Source organism: Panulirus ornatus, chromosome 15 (assembly GCF_036320965.1).
Source record: "Panulirus ornatus isolate Po-2019 chromosome 15, ASM3632096v1, whole genome shotgun sequence".
NCBI lineage: Eukaryota > Metazoa > Arthropoda > Malacostraca > Decapoda > Palinuridae > Panulirus > Panulirus ornatus.
In genome coordinates, this window is record NC_092238.1 from 36826028 (window position 1) to 36844151 (window position 18124).

Below are 18124 nucleotides of genomic sequence, written 5' to 3' on the forward strand. Positions count from 1 at the left end.
CAAGGGTCAGCAAAAGAGAAACATTCCCTACTGGATTAACTGAAGGAAGAAACCCTGCAAGTTCTTACCCACAGATTATGTTTTGGCCAAAGAGGAAGCTCTAAAGAAAATTCAGAGGTATATCAGGCAAATCAAAATTGCAAGTGGTGTGAAAACAACTCTGAATACAAAGAAAATAAGGAAAGCAGAGCTGACAGATGGTTAACTTAGTGATTCAAGCAAGTGGACACTAATTAATATGTAAACTTATCTACTTTTCTAAGGAATGACTAGATAATACATTGTACAATATTAAAAATTTCTACAGTTGTACACTTAAAAATTGGTAAGACTACAGGCAAGTGGGAAGATACAGACTGAGAATCTAATGTAAAAGACAACCAAAATCATGTGCTGAATGAGGAGCAATATTGAAACAAGGTATATGATACTACGTCACTAGACTAGTGCAAGTACAGGTACATCACTGAATTTCCGGCAACTGATGATTCGGTACCTCTTTTAGTCCAGACAAAATTACATGAGGGAACTTGAAATTACTGAGGCCACCAGACTAGTTTACTGGGCAGCCACAGGTGGCATTGTGTGTAGGGCGCACTTATTTACATTCTTAACACTGCACTTGTTGGTGGTGATACCGCAATTATGTGAGATTCTTAGCTTGATTTGCTTAAATTCAACCCTAGCTATGGGAGCCCGTGTCAGGATAAGGTGGCCAGTGTCATAAGGGGCCCACGTCAGGCTAAGGTGGTCATTGTCATGAGGGCCCGAGTCTGGCTAAGGTGGTCGATGTCGTGAGGGCCCGTGTCAGGCTAAGGTGGTTTGTATGGCTTTTAAGACATGAGAATGTCAGTCGTGGTGTCAAATGTAAACACCAGTCCATATCGATCCGAGATAAAGTAGAACTGTTGAAAAAAATGAACTGTGGTGTTTCGGTGTGTAAGCTGCATGACATCTACAGTATTGGCTTGTTGACTGTTTATGATATAAAGAAGCAAAGGGAGAAAATATTGAAATTTTATGCAGACAGCAATTCCAAGAAGCAAATGGTGATTAGAAAAACTATGAAAGATGGTAAGAGTACTGAGCATGATCGAGAGGTGATGGAATGGTTTCGACAGCGTCAGAGTGATGGAGTGGACTTGTCAGGTAGCATGATAATGAACCAGGCCAAGTTGTTCCATAAAGAACTTAAATTACAACATGAATGTAATCATAGTGAAGGATGGCTTCAAAGATTCAAGAAGTGTCATGGAATTTCCATGAATAAAGTGTGCCGAGAAAAGCAGTCTGCAAACCACAAAGGAGCTGCTGAGTATGTGGTCGAATTTGAGAAACTCATAGCTGACGAGCACCTCAGTCCTGAGCAGGTGTATAATGTATTTCATTTATTTATCTAATTTACATTTAATATTTGTTTAATTCAAATTTCTAGCAGTCCATAGTATACTTTAGACACATGGGAGATGTATAATTAGTGGGTTAGAGGTGTGTTGATCAATCATTATTATGTGACCATGGTTTGTCCGGTAAAATCGTTATTCAGGCATGGCTTTGGAACCAAGACTGCCAGAAAATCAGTGGTGTACCTGTACATATGTAGTCTGTTTTGGTATAGCCACAGAAGAGAAGTTTTACAGTTTAGTAATTAGTCATATGAAGTGAATACAGTTACCAATACAGTTATAAGTAAAAGCAAAATGGTTAATAAAACCAGTGAAAATACAGCCTTGTACATAAGGTGACCTGATACTGGAAAAGTCTGAAATGCACTGATGACAAGGCTACAACTGCATCTCCATTATGGCTGAAAAGCCTGAAGAACACATATATCAAAAGAGACCAACTAGGCTGAAGACAAACAGCATGGATGATTCCTTTCATGTTTTTGGAGAAAGGGATATGGAAGGCAGTAAAAGATATTCAGGTAAGGATAATTACCCATGTCAGTTCAGAGAGATTATACATAGTCATAAATGGAGGATGCAAAACCTTGGGGAAGAATTGAGATCAATTACAAGTGGAATACCCATAGTAACTAAGAAGTTAGGAATCAAAGGGGAACATGAGAACCTTGTTTAGGATAAAGGTGGATGATGAAACATTATCCCACCACAGGTATAACAAAATTGAGATAAAAAGAGAGAAAAAGATTGAAATTAATGACTTACAGGGTAGACAGCCTTTCACTTAAAAGATAAGAGGGGCAGTGAAGCCATCACAGGGGTTTATCAACTTAAAACACAGGTGAAGTAAGAAACAGTAAAAATACAAGAAAAAATATGCTATAAACACAAAGTCATTGACATTCATTTTCTATCAATTAAAGCATTAATAAGGATTGCCTAAAGCTAATGGATGAACAGGTTGAAAGACATGTGAATCAAATTGAGAAATACAAGTGAATCAAAATAGAGTAAAGGAAGTTGTTTGTAATCAATTACACACTATTTCAGTCAAATTAATGAAACATGAGATGGAAAGATGTAAAATGATCATGAGCAAGAAAGATGTCCAACAGATTGGTCATGACACTTGATCTACAAGAACACAGTTCTTGGACTTTGGGGGCTTTAAGATTTCCTCAGTATTATTCATTGCTATTTCCTTGGTCTTCCTGAGATAATCCTAATGTCACAGGGTGTTCCTGAGGTACAGAAAGAGATGATGATGCTATATCTACATGAAAAGTGGCTCCCGGATTTTCACTCCTAGAGAGTTTTCTTGCTGTATTTGAAACTGAAGAAGTAACTCTATTCCAGGCTTCTTTTACCAATTCACGCTTCTTTTCACTTTTCATGAAGATGAGGAACACTATGAATCCTTGAGATGAATTCAAAACATCTGTTGCAAACCTGTTAGAATATCATTATAAATAAGAAATCAGTAATTAATAATAAAGGCAACTTTGTAAAAATAGATATATCTTCTGCAGTATAAAACCTATTTCCTAATTTGAAAATGGGTAGTTGATTTAAAATATATTCTCAGAGAATTGATGAGCAGCTCCACAGCTTAAAGTTCCAAATACCCATCAAGTGTTCGAAAAATGCTGATTTATTTATACATAAAACAGCCCCCTGGGGATAGGGGAGAAAGAATACTTCCCATGTATTCCCTGCGTGTCGTAGAAGGCGACTAAAAGGGGAGGGAGCGGGGGGCTGGAAATCCTCCCCTCTCGTTTTTTTTTTTTTTTTTAATTTTCCAAAAGAAGGAACAGAGAATTGGGCCAGGTGAGGGTATTCCCTCAAAGGCCCAGTCCTCTGTTCTTAACGCTACCTCGCTAATGCGGGAAATGGCGAATAGTTTGAAAGAAAAGAAATATATATATATATATATATATATATATATATATATATATATATATATATATATATATATATTGATTGAAAGGGTGAAGGCATGTACAGAGCATCAGATTGGGGAAGAGCAGTGTGGTTTCAGAAGTGGTAGAGGATGTGTGGATCAGGTGTTTGCTTTGAAGAATGTATGTGAGAAATACTTAGAAAAGCAAATGGATTTGTATGTAGCATTTATGGATCTGGAGAAGGCATATGATAGAGTTGATAGAGATGCTCTGTGGAAGGTATTAAGAATATATGGTGTGGGAGGCAAGTTGTTAGAAGCAGTGAAAAGTTTTTATCAAGGATGTAAGGCATGTGTACGTGTAGGAAGAGAGGAAAGTGATTGGTTCTCAGTGAATGTAGGTTTGCGGCAGGGGTGTGTGATGTCTCCATGGTTGTTTAATTTGTTTATGGATGCGGTTGTTAGGGAGGTGAATGCAAGAGTTTTGGAAAGAGGGGCAAGGATGAAGTCTGTTAGGGATGAGAGAGCTTGGGAAGTGAGTCAGTTGTTGTTCGCTGATGATACAGCGCTGGTGGCTGATTCATGTGAGAAACTGCAGAAGCTGGTGACTGAGTTTGGTAAAGTGTTGAAAGAAGAAAATTAAGAGTAAATGTGAATAAGAGCAAGGTTATTAGGTACACTAGGGTTGAGGGTCAAGTCAATTGGGAGGTGAGTTTGAATGGAGAAAAACTGGAGGAAGTGAAGTGTTTTAGATATCTGGGAGTGGATCTGGCAGCGGATGGAAACATGGAAGCGGAAGTGGATCATAGGGTGGGGGAGGGGGCGAAAATTCTCGGAGCCTTGAAGAATGTGTGGAAGTTGAGAACATTATCTCGGAAAGCAAAAATGGGTATGTTTGAAGGAATAGTGGTTCCAACAATGTTGTATGGTTGCGAGGCGTGGACTATGGATAGAGTTGTGCGCAGGAGGATGGATGTGCTGGAAATGAGATGTTTGAGGACAATGTGTGGTGTGAGGTGGTTTGATTGAGTAAGTAACGTAAGGGTAAGAGAGATGTGTGGAAATAAAAAGAGCGTGGTTGAGAGAGCAGAAGAGGGTGTTTTGAAATGGTTTGGTCACATGGAGAGAATGAGTGAGGAAAGATTGACCAAGAGGATATATGTGTCGGAGGTGGAGGGAACGAGGAGAAGAGGGAGACCAAATTGGAGGTGGAAAGATGGAGTGAAAAAGATTTTGTGTGATCGGGGCCTGAACATGCAGGAGGGTGAAAGGAGGGCAAGGAATAGAGTGAACTGGAGCGATGTGGTATACCGGGGTTGGCGTGCTGTCAGTGGATTGAATCAAGGCATGTGAAGCGTCTGGGGTAAACCATGGAAAGCTGTGTAGGTATGTATATTTGCGTGTGTGGACGTATGTATATACATGTGTATGGGGGTGGGTTGGGCCATTTCTTTCGTCTGTTTCCTTGCGCTACCTCGCAAACGCGGGAGACAGCGGCAAAAAAAAAAAAAAAAAATATATATATATATATATATATATATATATATATATATATATTTCTCACATACAGTCTTCAAAGCAAATGGATTTGTATGTAGCATTTATGGATCTGGAGAAGGCATATGATAGAGTTGATAGAGATGCTCTGTGGAAGGTATTAAGAATATATGGTGTGGGAGGAAAGTTGTTAGAAGCAGTGAAAAGTTTTTATCGAGGATGTAAGGCATGTGTACGTGTAGGAAGAGAGGAAAGTGATTGGTTCTCAGTGAATGTAGGTTTGCGGCAGGGGTGTGTGATGTCTCCATGGTTGTTTAATTTGTTTATGGATGGGGTTGTTAGGGAGGTAAATGCAAGAGTTTTGGAAAGAGGAGCAAGTATGAAGTCTGTTGGGGATGAGAGAGCTTGGGAAGAGAGTCAGTTGTTGTTCGCTGATGATACAGCGCTGGTGGCTGATTCATGTGAGAAACTGCAGAAGCTGGTGACTGAGTTTGGAAAAGTGTGTGGAAGAAGAAAGTTAAGAGTAAATGTGAATAAGAGCAAGGTTATTAGGTACAGTAGGGTTGAGGGTCAAGTCAATTGGGAGGTGAGTTTGAATGGAGAAAAACTGGAGGAAGTGAAGTGTTTTAGATATCTGGGAGTGGATCTGGCAGCGGATGGAACCATGGAAGCGGAGGTGGATCATAGGGTGGGGGAGGGGGCGAAAATCCTGGGGGCCTTGAAGAATGTGTGGAAGTCGAGAACATTATCTCGGAAAGCAAAAATGGGTATGTTTGAAGGAATAGTGGTTCCAACAATGTTGTATGGTTGCGAGGCGTGGGCTATGGATAGAGTTGTGCGCAGGAGGATGGATGTGCTGGAAATGAGATGTTTGAGGACAATGTGTGGTGTGAGGTGGTTTGATCGAGTGAGCAACGTAAGGGTAAGAGAGATGTGTGGAAATAAAAAGAGCGTGGTTGAGAGAGCAGAAGAGGGTGTTTTGAAGTGGTTTGGGCATATGGAGAGGATGAGTGAGGAAAGATTGACCAAGAGGATATATGTGTCGGAGGTGGAGGGAACAAGGAGAAGAGGGAGACCAAATTGGAGGTGGAAAGATGGAGTGACAAAGATTTTGTGTGATCGGGGCCTGAACATGCAGGAGGGTGAAAGGAGGGCAAGGAATAGAGTGAATTGGAGCGATGTGGTATACCGGGGTTGACGTGCTGTCAGTGGATTGAATCAAGGCATGTGAAGCGTCTGGGGTAAACCATGGAAAGCTGTGTAGGTATGTATATTTGCGTGTGTGGGCGTATGTATATACATGTGTATGGGGGGGGAGGTTGGGCCTTTTCTTTCGTCTGTTTCCTTGCGCTACCTCGCAAACGCGGGAGACAGCGACAAAGTATAATAATAAATAAAATATATATATATTTTTTTTTTTTTTTTTTTTTTTTTTTTATACTTTGTCGCTGTCTCCCGCGTTTGCGAGGTAGCGCAAGGAAACAGACGAAAGAAATGGCCCAACCCCCCCCATACACATGTACATACACACGTCCACACACGCAAATATACATACCTACACAGCTTTCCATGGTTTACCCCAGACGCTTCACATGCCTTGATTCAATCCACTGACAGCACGTCAACCCCGGTATACCACATCGCTCCAATTCACTCTATTCCTTGCCCTCCTTTCACCCTCCTGCATGTTCAGGCCCCGATCACACAAAATCTTTTTCACTCCATCTTTCCACCTCCAATTTGGTCTCCCTCTTCTCCTCGTTCCCTCCACCTCCAACACATATATCCTCTTGGTCAATCTTTCCTCACTCATTCTCTCCATGTGCCCAAACCATTTCAAAACACCCTCTTCTGCTCTCTCAACCACGCTCTTTTTATTTCCACACATCTCTCTTACCCTTACGTTACTTACTCGATCAAACCACCTCACACCACACATTGTCCTCAAACATCTCATTTCCAGCACATCCATCCTCCTGCGCACAACTCTATCCATAGCCCACGCCTCGCAACCATACAACATTGTTGGAACCACTATTCCTTCAAACATACCCATTTTTGCTTTCCGAGATAATGTTCTCGACTTCCACACATTTTTCAAGGCTCCCAAAATTTTCGCCCCCTCCCCCACCCTATGATCCACTTCCGCTTCCATGGTTCCATCCGCTGACAGATCCACTCCCAGATATCTAAAACACTTCACTTCCTCCAGTTTTTCTCCATTCAAACTCACCTCCCAATTGACTTGACCCTCAACCCTACTGTACCTAATAACCTTGCTCTTATTCACATTTACTCTTAACTTTCTTCTTCCACACACTTTACCAAACTCAGTCACCAGCTTCTGCAGTTTCTCACATGAATCAGCCACCAGCGCTGTATCATCAGCGAACAACAACTGACTCACTTTCCAAGCTCTCTCATCCCCAACAGACTTCATACTTGCCCCTCTTTCCAGGACTCTTGCATTTACCTCCCTAACAACCCCATCCATAAACAAATTAAACAACCATGGAGACATCACACACCCCTGCCGCAGACCTACATTCACTGAGAACCAATCACTTTCCTCTCTTCCTACACGTACACATGCCTTACATCCTCGATAAAAACTTTTCACTGCTTCTAACAACTTGCCTCCCACACCATATATTCTTAATACCTTCCACAGAACATCTCTCTCAACTCTATCATATGCCTTCTCCAGATCCATAAATGCTACATACAAATCCATTTGCTTTTCTAAGTATTTCTCACATACATTCTTCAAAGCAAACACCTGATCCACACATCCTCTACCACTTCTGAAACCGCACTGCTCTTCCCCAATCTGATGCTCTGTACATGCCTTCACCCTCTCAATCAATACCCTCCCATATAATTTACCAGGAATACTCAACAAACTTATACCTCTGTAATTTGAGCACTCACTCTTATCCCCTTTGCCTTTGTACAATGGCACTATGCACGCATTCCGCCAATCCTCAGGCACCTCACCATGAGTCATACATACATTAAATAACCTTACCAACCAGTCAACAATACAGTCACCCCCTTTTTTAATAAATTCCACTGCAATACCATCCAAACCTGCTGCCTTGCCGGCTTTCATCTTCCGCAAAGCTTTTACTACCTCTTCTCTGTTTACCAAATCATTTTCCCTAACCCTCTCACTTTGCACACCACCTCGACCAAAACACCCTATATCTGCCACTCTGTCATCAGACACATTCAACAAACCTTCAAAATACTCATTCCATCTCCTTCTCACATCACCACTACTTGTTATCACCTCCCCATTTACGCCCTTCACTGAAGTTCCCATTTGCTCCCTTGTCTTACGCACCCTATTTACCTCCTTCCAGAACATCTTTTTATTCTCCCTAAAATTTACTGATAGTCTCTCACCCCAACTCTCATTTGCCCTTTTTTTCACCTCTTGCACCTTTCTCTTGACCTCCTGTCTCTTTCTTTTATACTTCTCCCACTCAATTGCATTTTTTCCCTGCAAAAATCGTCCAAATGCCTCTCTCTTCTCTTTCACTTATACTCTTACTTCTTCATCCCACCACTCACTACCACTCACTATATATATATATATATATATATATATATATATATATATATATATATATATATATATATATATATACATATATATATATTATATTATCATTATTATTATTATTTTGCTTTGTCGCTGTCTCTCGCGTTTGCAAGGTAGTGCAAGGAAACAGACGAAAGAAATGGCTCAACCCACCCCCATACACATGTATATACATACACGTCTACACACGCAAATATACATACCCATACATCTCAATGTACAGATATATATACACACACAGACACATACATATATACACATGCACACAATTCACACTGTCTGCCTTTATTCATTCCCATCACCACCTCGCCACACATGGAATAACCTCATGTGTGCGAGGTAGCGCCAGGAAAACACAACAAAGGCCCCATTTGTTCACACTCAGTCTCTAGCTGTCATGCAATAATGCTCGAAACCACAGCTCCCTTTCTACATCCAGGCCCCACAGAATTTTCCATGGTTTACCCCAGACGCTTCACATGCCCTGACTCAATCCATCAATCCATTGACAGCACGTCGACCCCAGTATACCACATTGATCCAATTCACTCTATTCCTTGCCCACCTTTCACCCTCCTGCATGTTCAGGCCCTGATCACTCAAAATCTTTTTCACTCCATCTTTCCACCTCCAATTTGGTCTCCCACTTCTCCTCGTTCCCTCCACCTCCGACACATATATCCTCTTGGTCAATCTTTCCTCACTCATTCTCTCCATGTGCCCAAACCATTTCAAAACACCCTCTTCTGCTCTCTCAACCACGCTCTTTTTATTTCCACACATCTCTCTTACCCTTACATTACTTACTCGATCAAACCACCTCACACCACACATTGTCCTCAAATATCTCATTTCCAGCACATCCACCCTCCTGCGCACAACTCTATCCATAGCCCACGCCTCGCAACCATACAACATATATATATATATATATATATATATATATATATATACATTTTTCTTTAATACTATTTGCCATTTCCCACATTAGCAAGGTAGCGTTAAGAACAGAGGACTGAGCCTTTGAGGGAATATCCTCATTTGGCCCCCTTCTCTGTTCCTTCTCTTGAAAAGTTAAAAACGAGAGGGGAGGATCTCCAGCCCCCTACTGCTGTATCCCCTTTTAGTTGCCTTCTATGACACGCAGGGAATACGTGGGAAGTATTCTTTCTCCACTATCCCCAGGGATATATTGACAATAAAAAGGAAATCGTAGCTTACCATAGCTCTCTAGGAGGAATTTTCCAAGAGAGAATTTCTGTAACCCAACACAAAGCCATCAAAATGAATAGAAGGAAGCGATGCCAAAACCTGAAATAAAAACATATAGTGTACATTAGTCTCTACCTACCTGTATACATATGACAAGTGAAACATATGTTAGTTCAGCAATTTCACAGTGGTACCATTATAATATGTTTGTTTCATTACTCTGTGCATCAGAAGCCATATGCCTGTAAGGCCATATCTTTTAATCTCATTCATTTTTCTTACAGTGGCTGACATGGCACAGGCAAAATTATGCTCTGTCTATGGTCTTTTCAGATGAAAGGAATATAAAAAAGCAAGAGAAAAAAAATGAAGAGATTAATATGAGCTCCTCATGTATTGAAAGATCTGACTCTTAAAGGTGAAAAAGCTATAAGAAAGGGAAAAAAGAGAAAGAAGAGAATTCTGCAGCTCTATTGACTGAGGAAATGAGATATCTTAATGAACCATTTTCATGTAGCTTATCTCCCACAGAAGCTATGGAAAGTAACAGCTAGTCACATGCCATAAGTCCAGGCTTGGTGGCTGGAACATAAGAAGACAGCTCACAAGAGCAGTAGCCAAAATGATACTTGTAAAACAATGATACTGCATGCAGCATCACGGTAGATGGAAATGGATGGCAGAAGGGAGGAAATTCCATTCTAGCTATGAGAAAGGGAGGATGAGTTACCATGGATATGCATGTGAGATCCTTGTTAGTATACAAGGAATACAAAAGATTTCAAACAACAATAGACCACTGGGTTCTTTCAAGGCTGTTTGTGATGGTGGAAGATATTAGAAACTCATAGATTAGTGTGGCAAAAGTAGAAAAGCATACAGATAGTTCAAGGAGAAAAACCTGCAAACTGTCAACATAAATAAGAAGGCACAAATAAGTTAGTTGTGGACATGAAGCAAAATATTCATCGTCTATTCTCTAACATATCTATAGTACTGCTTCAATTTAACCGCTAAATCATTCCATATAATAATCCTGTTGAGGAAAAAGTACTTTGCCTCATTCAAGACAAAACGTTTGCCCAAGAGTTTATATCTATCACTTCAAATAAAATCAAATGAAACTAGTCTTACATGGCTTGTTCAATCAAGATTATTCAAGCCTTTGATAATCCTGAATACCTGTATTACATCACCCCTTAACCTTCTCTTTCTAAGCTAAACAGATTCAAGTTATTTAGATGGCTCTCACAGGATTTGTTTCTTAGTCCTGGAATCATCTTGGTAACTTGAACCTGTATTCTCTCCACTCTAGCTTTGTCTTTTTTCAAATTAGGAGACTAAAACTAAACACAATATTCAAGATGGGGAAGCACCAAGAAACTGAGAAGAGTAAGTATGATTTCCCTAGAATTTATTTCAAGATCCCTACCTATAATTCAAGAATCTTTTCACTGCTGCTATGCACTACTTACTTGGCTATTGGTCGACAGAGATTATAATGTCCAAGTTTTTTTCCTTATTTGTGTTTTGCAGTTCAACAGCTCTAATATTGCAACTTACTTTTTTGTTTCTGATATGCCATTAATGGACTGAACCAGGGCATGTGAAACAGTTGGGGTAAATCACGGAAAGGTCTGTGGGGCTTGGTTGTGATAGGGAGCCGTAGTTTTGGTGCACTACAAATGACAGCTATAGAATGGATGAAAGCGAATGTGGCCTTTTTTCATCTGTTTCTGGCACTGCCTTGCTAATGCAGGAAATGGTAATGTAGTATGAAAAAAAATTAATGTAAAACTTTGCACTTATCAATAAGAATTCGTCTGCCACTTATGAGCCCAGTCCATCAACTTGTCTAAGTCAGGGTGAAACTACAGATGTTCAAGTTGAATTGTAGATTTATTTCCCAGCTTATCATCATCAGCAAATTTTCATATCTCACAATGAAGCACATTATCAATATCATGAATATATGAAACAGTTGTTCACAAGGCAAGAGGCACTTGCCATGAGTTATATGCCAAGAAGAAAGTTAATGAGCTAATTCACTTGCAAAACTCTGCATGTTATGATATTTCTCTACCTGCTACATGATGTTATAAATCTGCACTTCATGAGTTACATGAACTGCAAAAACATCATCTTCCCAGTCCACAATTACAAAGAAAGATAATAGAAGATTAGGAGAAGTGATGAACCCATATATGCAACAGCAAGTTTCCCATCTCCTGTGATGGCACCACTTATGCACAACATTAAATTCCCACTTTTTTCAAAATCTAGCATGTTAACCTGCTGTCAACTGTCCTTCTAGAAGGTGATGTCACCATTTGGGAATTATTTACACTACGTCCGTTAGGTGTATGTCATTGAACGCTTCAGTTTATCAAAACAGACGGTGTAATGCCTTGATAAACAAAATTGAATGCTGAGAGAATATAGCTCTGATGATGATATTAACACATGTGATACCAGCTCCATTCATCAAGAGAAAGTGATTATAGAGTAACGATGAAAATGTATTTGGATTCCTGTATTGGCTGTGGTTTGATCTCCAGTTCTGAACCCTCAAGACCTAAAAATTAATTCTGGCAATGATATTAGGATATAACAGTTAGAATATAAGCACCAAGTAGGAAAAAATCTTCATGAAGTAAAAATATATAAAGGAGAACTTGTGACTTTGTAAAATTACAAATATATTGATGCATCAAGCAAATACACTGTGAGGCATGATCAAGCATGGTGGCCTGGCTCAGACCAGGCAGCACAAAAAACCCCTTTGCTGAACTACAGTAAACTTATGTAGTTGTATATTTTGTCTAACTATACCATATACAATATATTATACATCATATATTGTATATTTCATTGCTTGATAATGGTGACGTCAGTATAAGATTCATTGTTTGGTGTATGCAGAATCATAAAGCAATCATTAATGAACAAGTGCATTTAAAAACAATGTATGACCAAAAACAATGTGGCAAACTGATAAAAGTCATAAATATTTATGCAATGACAGTAGTAATTAGCTCAGCATAATCACTTCATAATAGTGAAGTCCTAATAATATTTACAATTTAGTGTACACAATATTACAGAGCAATCATTTATGAACAAATGCATATAAAAAAAGTAAGATGAAAAAGAGCATCACAAATTGATAAATACAATAGACATTTTTCACAGTGGCAGTAGCAATTACTGGTTACAAGGGAAACAAATGGGATTCCATCATATTAATTTTCTGGGGTGGTACGATTAATGGTGTGTAATTTCCTCCATAATCCCAATTTACATCTCAAATCTTTGCTTGGTAGGATATAAGTTTTTCTCTAAAAACTCAAAATACATTCTAAACTCAATGCCCTTGCATATCACTGATTCCATGCTTGAAGTGAAACAATTTCATCTTCAGCCAAAAGCAACCAATTTAGGTAAAACTTTACAATTTGCATGCTCCTTCCTATTACAAACTGATCCTTACTTTTAAGAAATTCTATTTACAGACTGTTTCTGCAAGAAAGAACAGTTTTCAATTTCAAATCCCCAAAGAGCAGATTAATGCAAAGCCTCCTACCTTGAAACAAAACCAGCACCTTGTCCAAATGAATGCAAACATCCTACTTCACAATGACCCCAAGGTCTTGTTCAAATACCAAACCAGTTCCCTCTTTACAGAATTTAATTATTTTTATCTGTTCCATTATACTTTGTTGCTGTCTCCCATGTTAGCGAGGAGTGCAAGGAAACAGACGAAAGAATGGCCCAACCCACCCACATGCACATGTATATACATACATGGCCACACATGCACATATACATACCTATACATTTCAGCATATACATACATATACATACACAGACATATACATACATACATATGTACATATCCATACATGCTGCCCTCATCCATTCCTCTCGCCACCCCTCCACGCATGAAATAGCACCCCACTCCCCCGTATGTGTGTGCTTGAGGTAGCATTAGGAAAAGACAACAAAGGCCACATTTGTTCACACTCAGTCTCTAGCTGTCATGTGTAATGCACCAAAACCACAGCTCCTTTTCCACATCCAGGCCCTACAAAACTTTCTATGGTTTACCCCAGACGCTTTACATTCCCTGGTTCAATCCACTGACAGCACATCGACCCCGGCTTACCAAATCATTCTAATTCACTCTATTCCTTGCATACCTTTCACCCTTCTCTATGTTCAAGCCCTGATTGCTCAAAATCTTTTTCACTCCATCCTTCCACCTCTAATTTGGTCTCCCACTTCCACTCGTTCCCTCCACCTCTGATACATGTATCCTCTTTGTCAATCTTTCCTTACTCATTCTCTCCATGTGACCAAACCATTTCAGAACAACCTATTCTGCTCTCTCAACCACACTCTTTTTATTACCACACATCTCTCTTACCCTTTCATTACTTACTTGATTAAACCACCTCACACCACATACTGTTCTCAAACATCTCATTTCTAACATATCCACCCTCCTCAACACAACCCTATCTGTAGCCCACGCCTCGCAACCATATAACATTGTTGGAACCACTATTCCTTCAAACATACCCATTTTTGCTTTCCGAGATAATGTTCTCACCTTCCACACATTCTTCAACGCTCCCAGAACCCTTGTCCCTTCCCCACCCTGTGACTCACTTCCACTTTCATGGTTCCATCCGGTGCCAAATCCACTCCTAGATATCTAAAACACTTCACTTCCTCCAGTTTTTCTCCATTCAAACTTACCTCCCAATTGACTCGTCCCTCAACCCTACTGAACCTAATAATCTTGCTCTTATTCACATTTACTCTCAGCTTTCTTGTTTCACACACTTTACCAAACTGTCACCAGCTTCTGCAGTTTCTCATCCCAAATCAGCCACCAGTGCTGTATTATCAGCAAACAACAACTAACTCACTTCCCAAGCCCTCTCATCCACAACAGACTGCATACTTGCCCCTCTCTCCAGAACTCTTGCATTCATTTCCCTAACAACTCCATCCATAACCAAATTAAACAACCATGGAGACATCACACACCCCTGCTGCAAACCAACATTCACTGGGAACCAATCACTTTCCTCTCTTCCCACTTGTACACATGCCTTACATCCTTGATATAAACTTTTCACTGCTTCCAGCAACTTACCTCCCACACCATATACTCTAAATGCCTTCCATGGAGCATCTCTATCAACTCTATCATATGCTTTCTCCAGATCCATAAATGCCACATATAACTCCATTTGTTTTTCTAAGTATTTCTCACATATATTCTTCAAAGCAAACACCTGATCCACACATCCTTCTCCACTTCTGAAACCACACTGCTCTTCCCCAATTGATGCTCTGTACATGCCTTCACCCTCTCAATCAATACCCTCCCATATAATTTCCCAGGAATACTCAACAAACTTATACCTCTGTAATTTTAACACTAACCTTTATCCCCTTTGCCTTTGTACAATGGTACTATGCATGCATTTCTCTAATGCTCAGGCACTTCACCGTGAACCATACATACAGTGAATATCCTCACCAACTATTCAAGAACACAGTCACCCCCTTTTTGATAAATTCCACTGCAACACCATCCAAACCAGCTGCCTTGCTGGCTTTCATCTTCGGCAAAGCTTTCACTACCTCATGCCTGTTTACCAAACCATTCTCCCTGACTCTCTAACTTCATATACCACCTCGACCAAAACACCCTATATCTGCAACTCTATCATCAAACACATTCAACAAACCTTCAAAATATTCACTCCATCTCCTCACTTCACCACTACTTGTTATTACCTCCCCATTAGCCACCTTCACCGATTTATTTATTTATTTATTTATTTATCTATTTTACTTTGTCGCTGTCTCCCGCATTAGCGAGGTAGCGCAAGGAAACAGACGAAAGAATGGCCCAACCCACCCACATACACATGTATATACATACACATCCACACACACAAATATACATACCTATACATCTCAAGTATACATATATATACTCACAGAGAGATATACATATATACACATGTACATAATTCATACTGTCTGCCTTTATTCATTCCCATCGCCACCCCACCACACATGAATTAACAACTCCCTCCCCCCGCATGTGCGCGAGGTAGTGCGAGGAAAAGACAACAAAGGCCCCATTCGTTCACACTCAGTCTCTAGCTGTCATGTATAATGCACCGAAACCACAGCTCCCTTTCCACATCCAGGCCCCACAGAACTTTCCATGGTTTACCCCAGACGCTTCACATGCCCTGGTTCAATCCACTGACAGCACGTCGACCCCGGTATACCACATCGTTCCAATTCACTCTATTCCTTGCATGCCTTTCACCCTCCTGCATGTTCAGGGCCCGATCACTCAAAATCTTTTTCACTCCATCTTTCCACCTCCAATTTGGTCTCCCACTTCTCGTTCCCTCCACCTCTGACACATATATCCTCTCGGTCAATCTTTCCTCACTCATTCTCTCCATGTGACCAAACCATTTCAAAACCCCCTTCTGCTCTCTCAACCACACCCTTCACCGATGTTCCCATTTATTCTTTTGTCTTGCACACTTTATTTACCTCTTTCCAAAACATCTTTTTATTCTCCCCAAAATTTAATGATAAGCTCTCACTCCAACTCTCATTTGCCCTCTTTTTCACCTCTTGCACCTTTCTCTTGACCTCCTGTCTTTCTTTATACATTTCTTTATACATTTCCCAGTCATTTGCACTATTTCCCTGCAAAAATCATCCAAATGCCTCTCTCTTCTCTTTCACTAAAATCTTACTCCTTCATCCCACCACTCACTAACCTTTCTAATGGCTTGCACAAAAGATGCCTGTGGCATGAGAAAGGTTGGAGGTGAGCATTTGAAAATATCTGAAGACAACTTACAAGGGCCTCTGGATAAAACCTTATTAAAAACCTAACCTTCTTATTTCCATTTTATACTTGCTACTGACTTGTGGAACAAGAAATAAAAAAAAAACATGCAATATAAGCATGTTATCACAAACAATTTTCACTGTCAACACTCAATCTAAATGAAAACCTTGAAGGTGTGTTCAAGTCTCCCCTCATTCTTCTTTCTTTTCTGATTAGCAAATTTATAGCATTTTACCTATTCCTCTATTTCATCTTTCTAATTTCAAGGTACAGTTTTTATAGCTGTTTCCATGAAGTTTAGAAAAAATGGAAAACTTTTCTGCTAACCAAATTTTGTTTCTGTAAGTGTTCTAACAGTGTTTAGGTTTCAAGTTCTCATAGTGTTGATGTTGCAGATATGAGAAAATGCAATGTATGTATTATATGTGATGCCTTCTACTATCAGTGTTTTATTCATAGGGAAGGTTTGTTGAACAATATGTAGAGGTGCATTTGATTTATTCTTGTTGGGTGTCAGTAGGGTAACTGAGGATTTCTATAGATATATTATTCAGTTGTGGAGGACACACTGTTCAATACATGTGAGAGACTATAGTAGGTAGCAGGGTGTTGATAGCACCAACCCACACTGGTACTACCATCCTCACTCAAGAGCATTAAAGTGGTGCCAGAACCATATTACACCCTCCATGTCAGGATTGCTGGTCTTACTTTCTGTTTCATCAAAACAGGACAACCAGGTTAGTCCTACCATCTAAAAAGCCACATAAACCTATTCATATCTCACTCAAGTTCTCATGCTATCTCATATCTGAATCATCATTTTTAAATGTAATCATGATAGAATCCAACACACATGCAGTCCTTAGTCCCCGGCATCATGGGGAATAAGAATATCCAGGTTCCCATCTGACTCTACAGTCAATGACAGAGAGAGCTCAGATAGTAGTAGTACCAACCTCTCCTATGACCATATACTTTCTAATAGACCTGTTTCTTTTTCCATTCACTATAAAACATTATTGGTCTTCCCTAATACATTCTCTTCTGTTGACATCCTCTGTCCAGTACTTCTACTATCTTACTTCTCCCTAAGAACCTAGTGATGTTATCACTAGCCCCTTTCTCATATCCTACTGTAATCTCCAATCATGATTCCAGTTCAAAAGTGGTGTCTATGCTTATTCTAACATCAACACACTTGTGGCATGCCTTGAGTACCTTCAGTCCCCAAACTTTGATGTATTTGGCTCAAGGTCTGTCTCCCAACTACCACTATCTTCCTTTGTTTCACCTACCACTCAACTAATTCTACAAATTTCAAAACTTTCTTCAACTATCTAAACTCCTGCAATGAGGCTGTGACATCCTCTCATCCACATACAGAGACCCTCTAACAAGGGGATTTCAACGTTCAACACTGGGATTGGTTTATCTCCTCCCACACAGATGGAATAAAGGCCTTACATTCTCCATGCTCAATGATCTAGAGCAAACTATCACCCACCCCACCCATGTTCCTGACTGCTGCTACCACTCTCCTAATATTCTGGATTGGTTTTCACCTCCAATCCTTTGTGTTATAGCTTCATAATCTT

The 18124-nt window shown here is 39.9% G+C and overlaps 1 protein-coding gene across 1 annotated transcript in view; it reads right to left on the reverse strand.

The window, feature by feature from the left end:
* Positions 1-1400: 1400 nt before the first annotated feature.
* LOC139753853 (probable G-protein coupled receptor Mth-like 3) overlaps positions 1401-18124 on the reverse strand; it is a 111109-nt gene continuing 94385 nt past the window's right edge. The window contains exons 8-9 of the mRNA XM_071670790.1: positions 9632-9721; positions 1401-2855 (exon numbers count right to left, since the gene is read on the reverse strand). Of these exons, the coding sequence (XP_071526891.1) occupies positions 2591-2855; positions 9632-9721 (355 nt within the window). The 3' untranslated portion in view covers positions 1401-2590. The remainder of the gene's footprint in view (positions 2856-9631; positions 9722-18124) is intronic.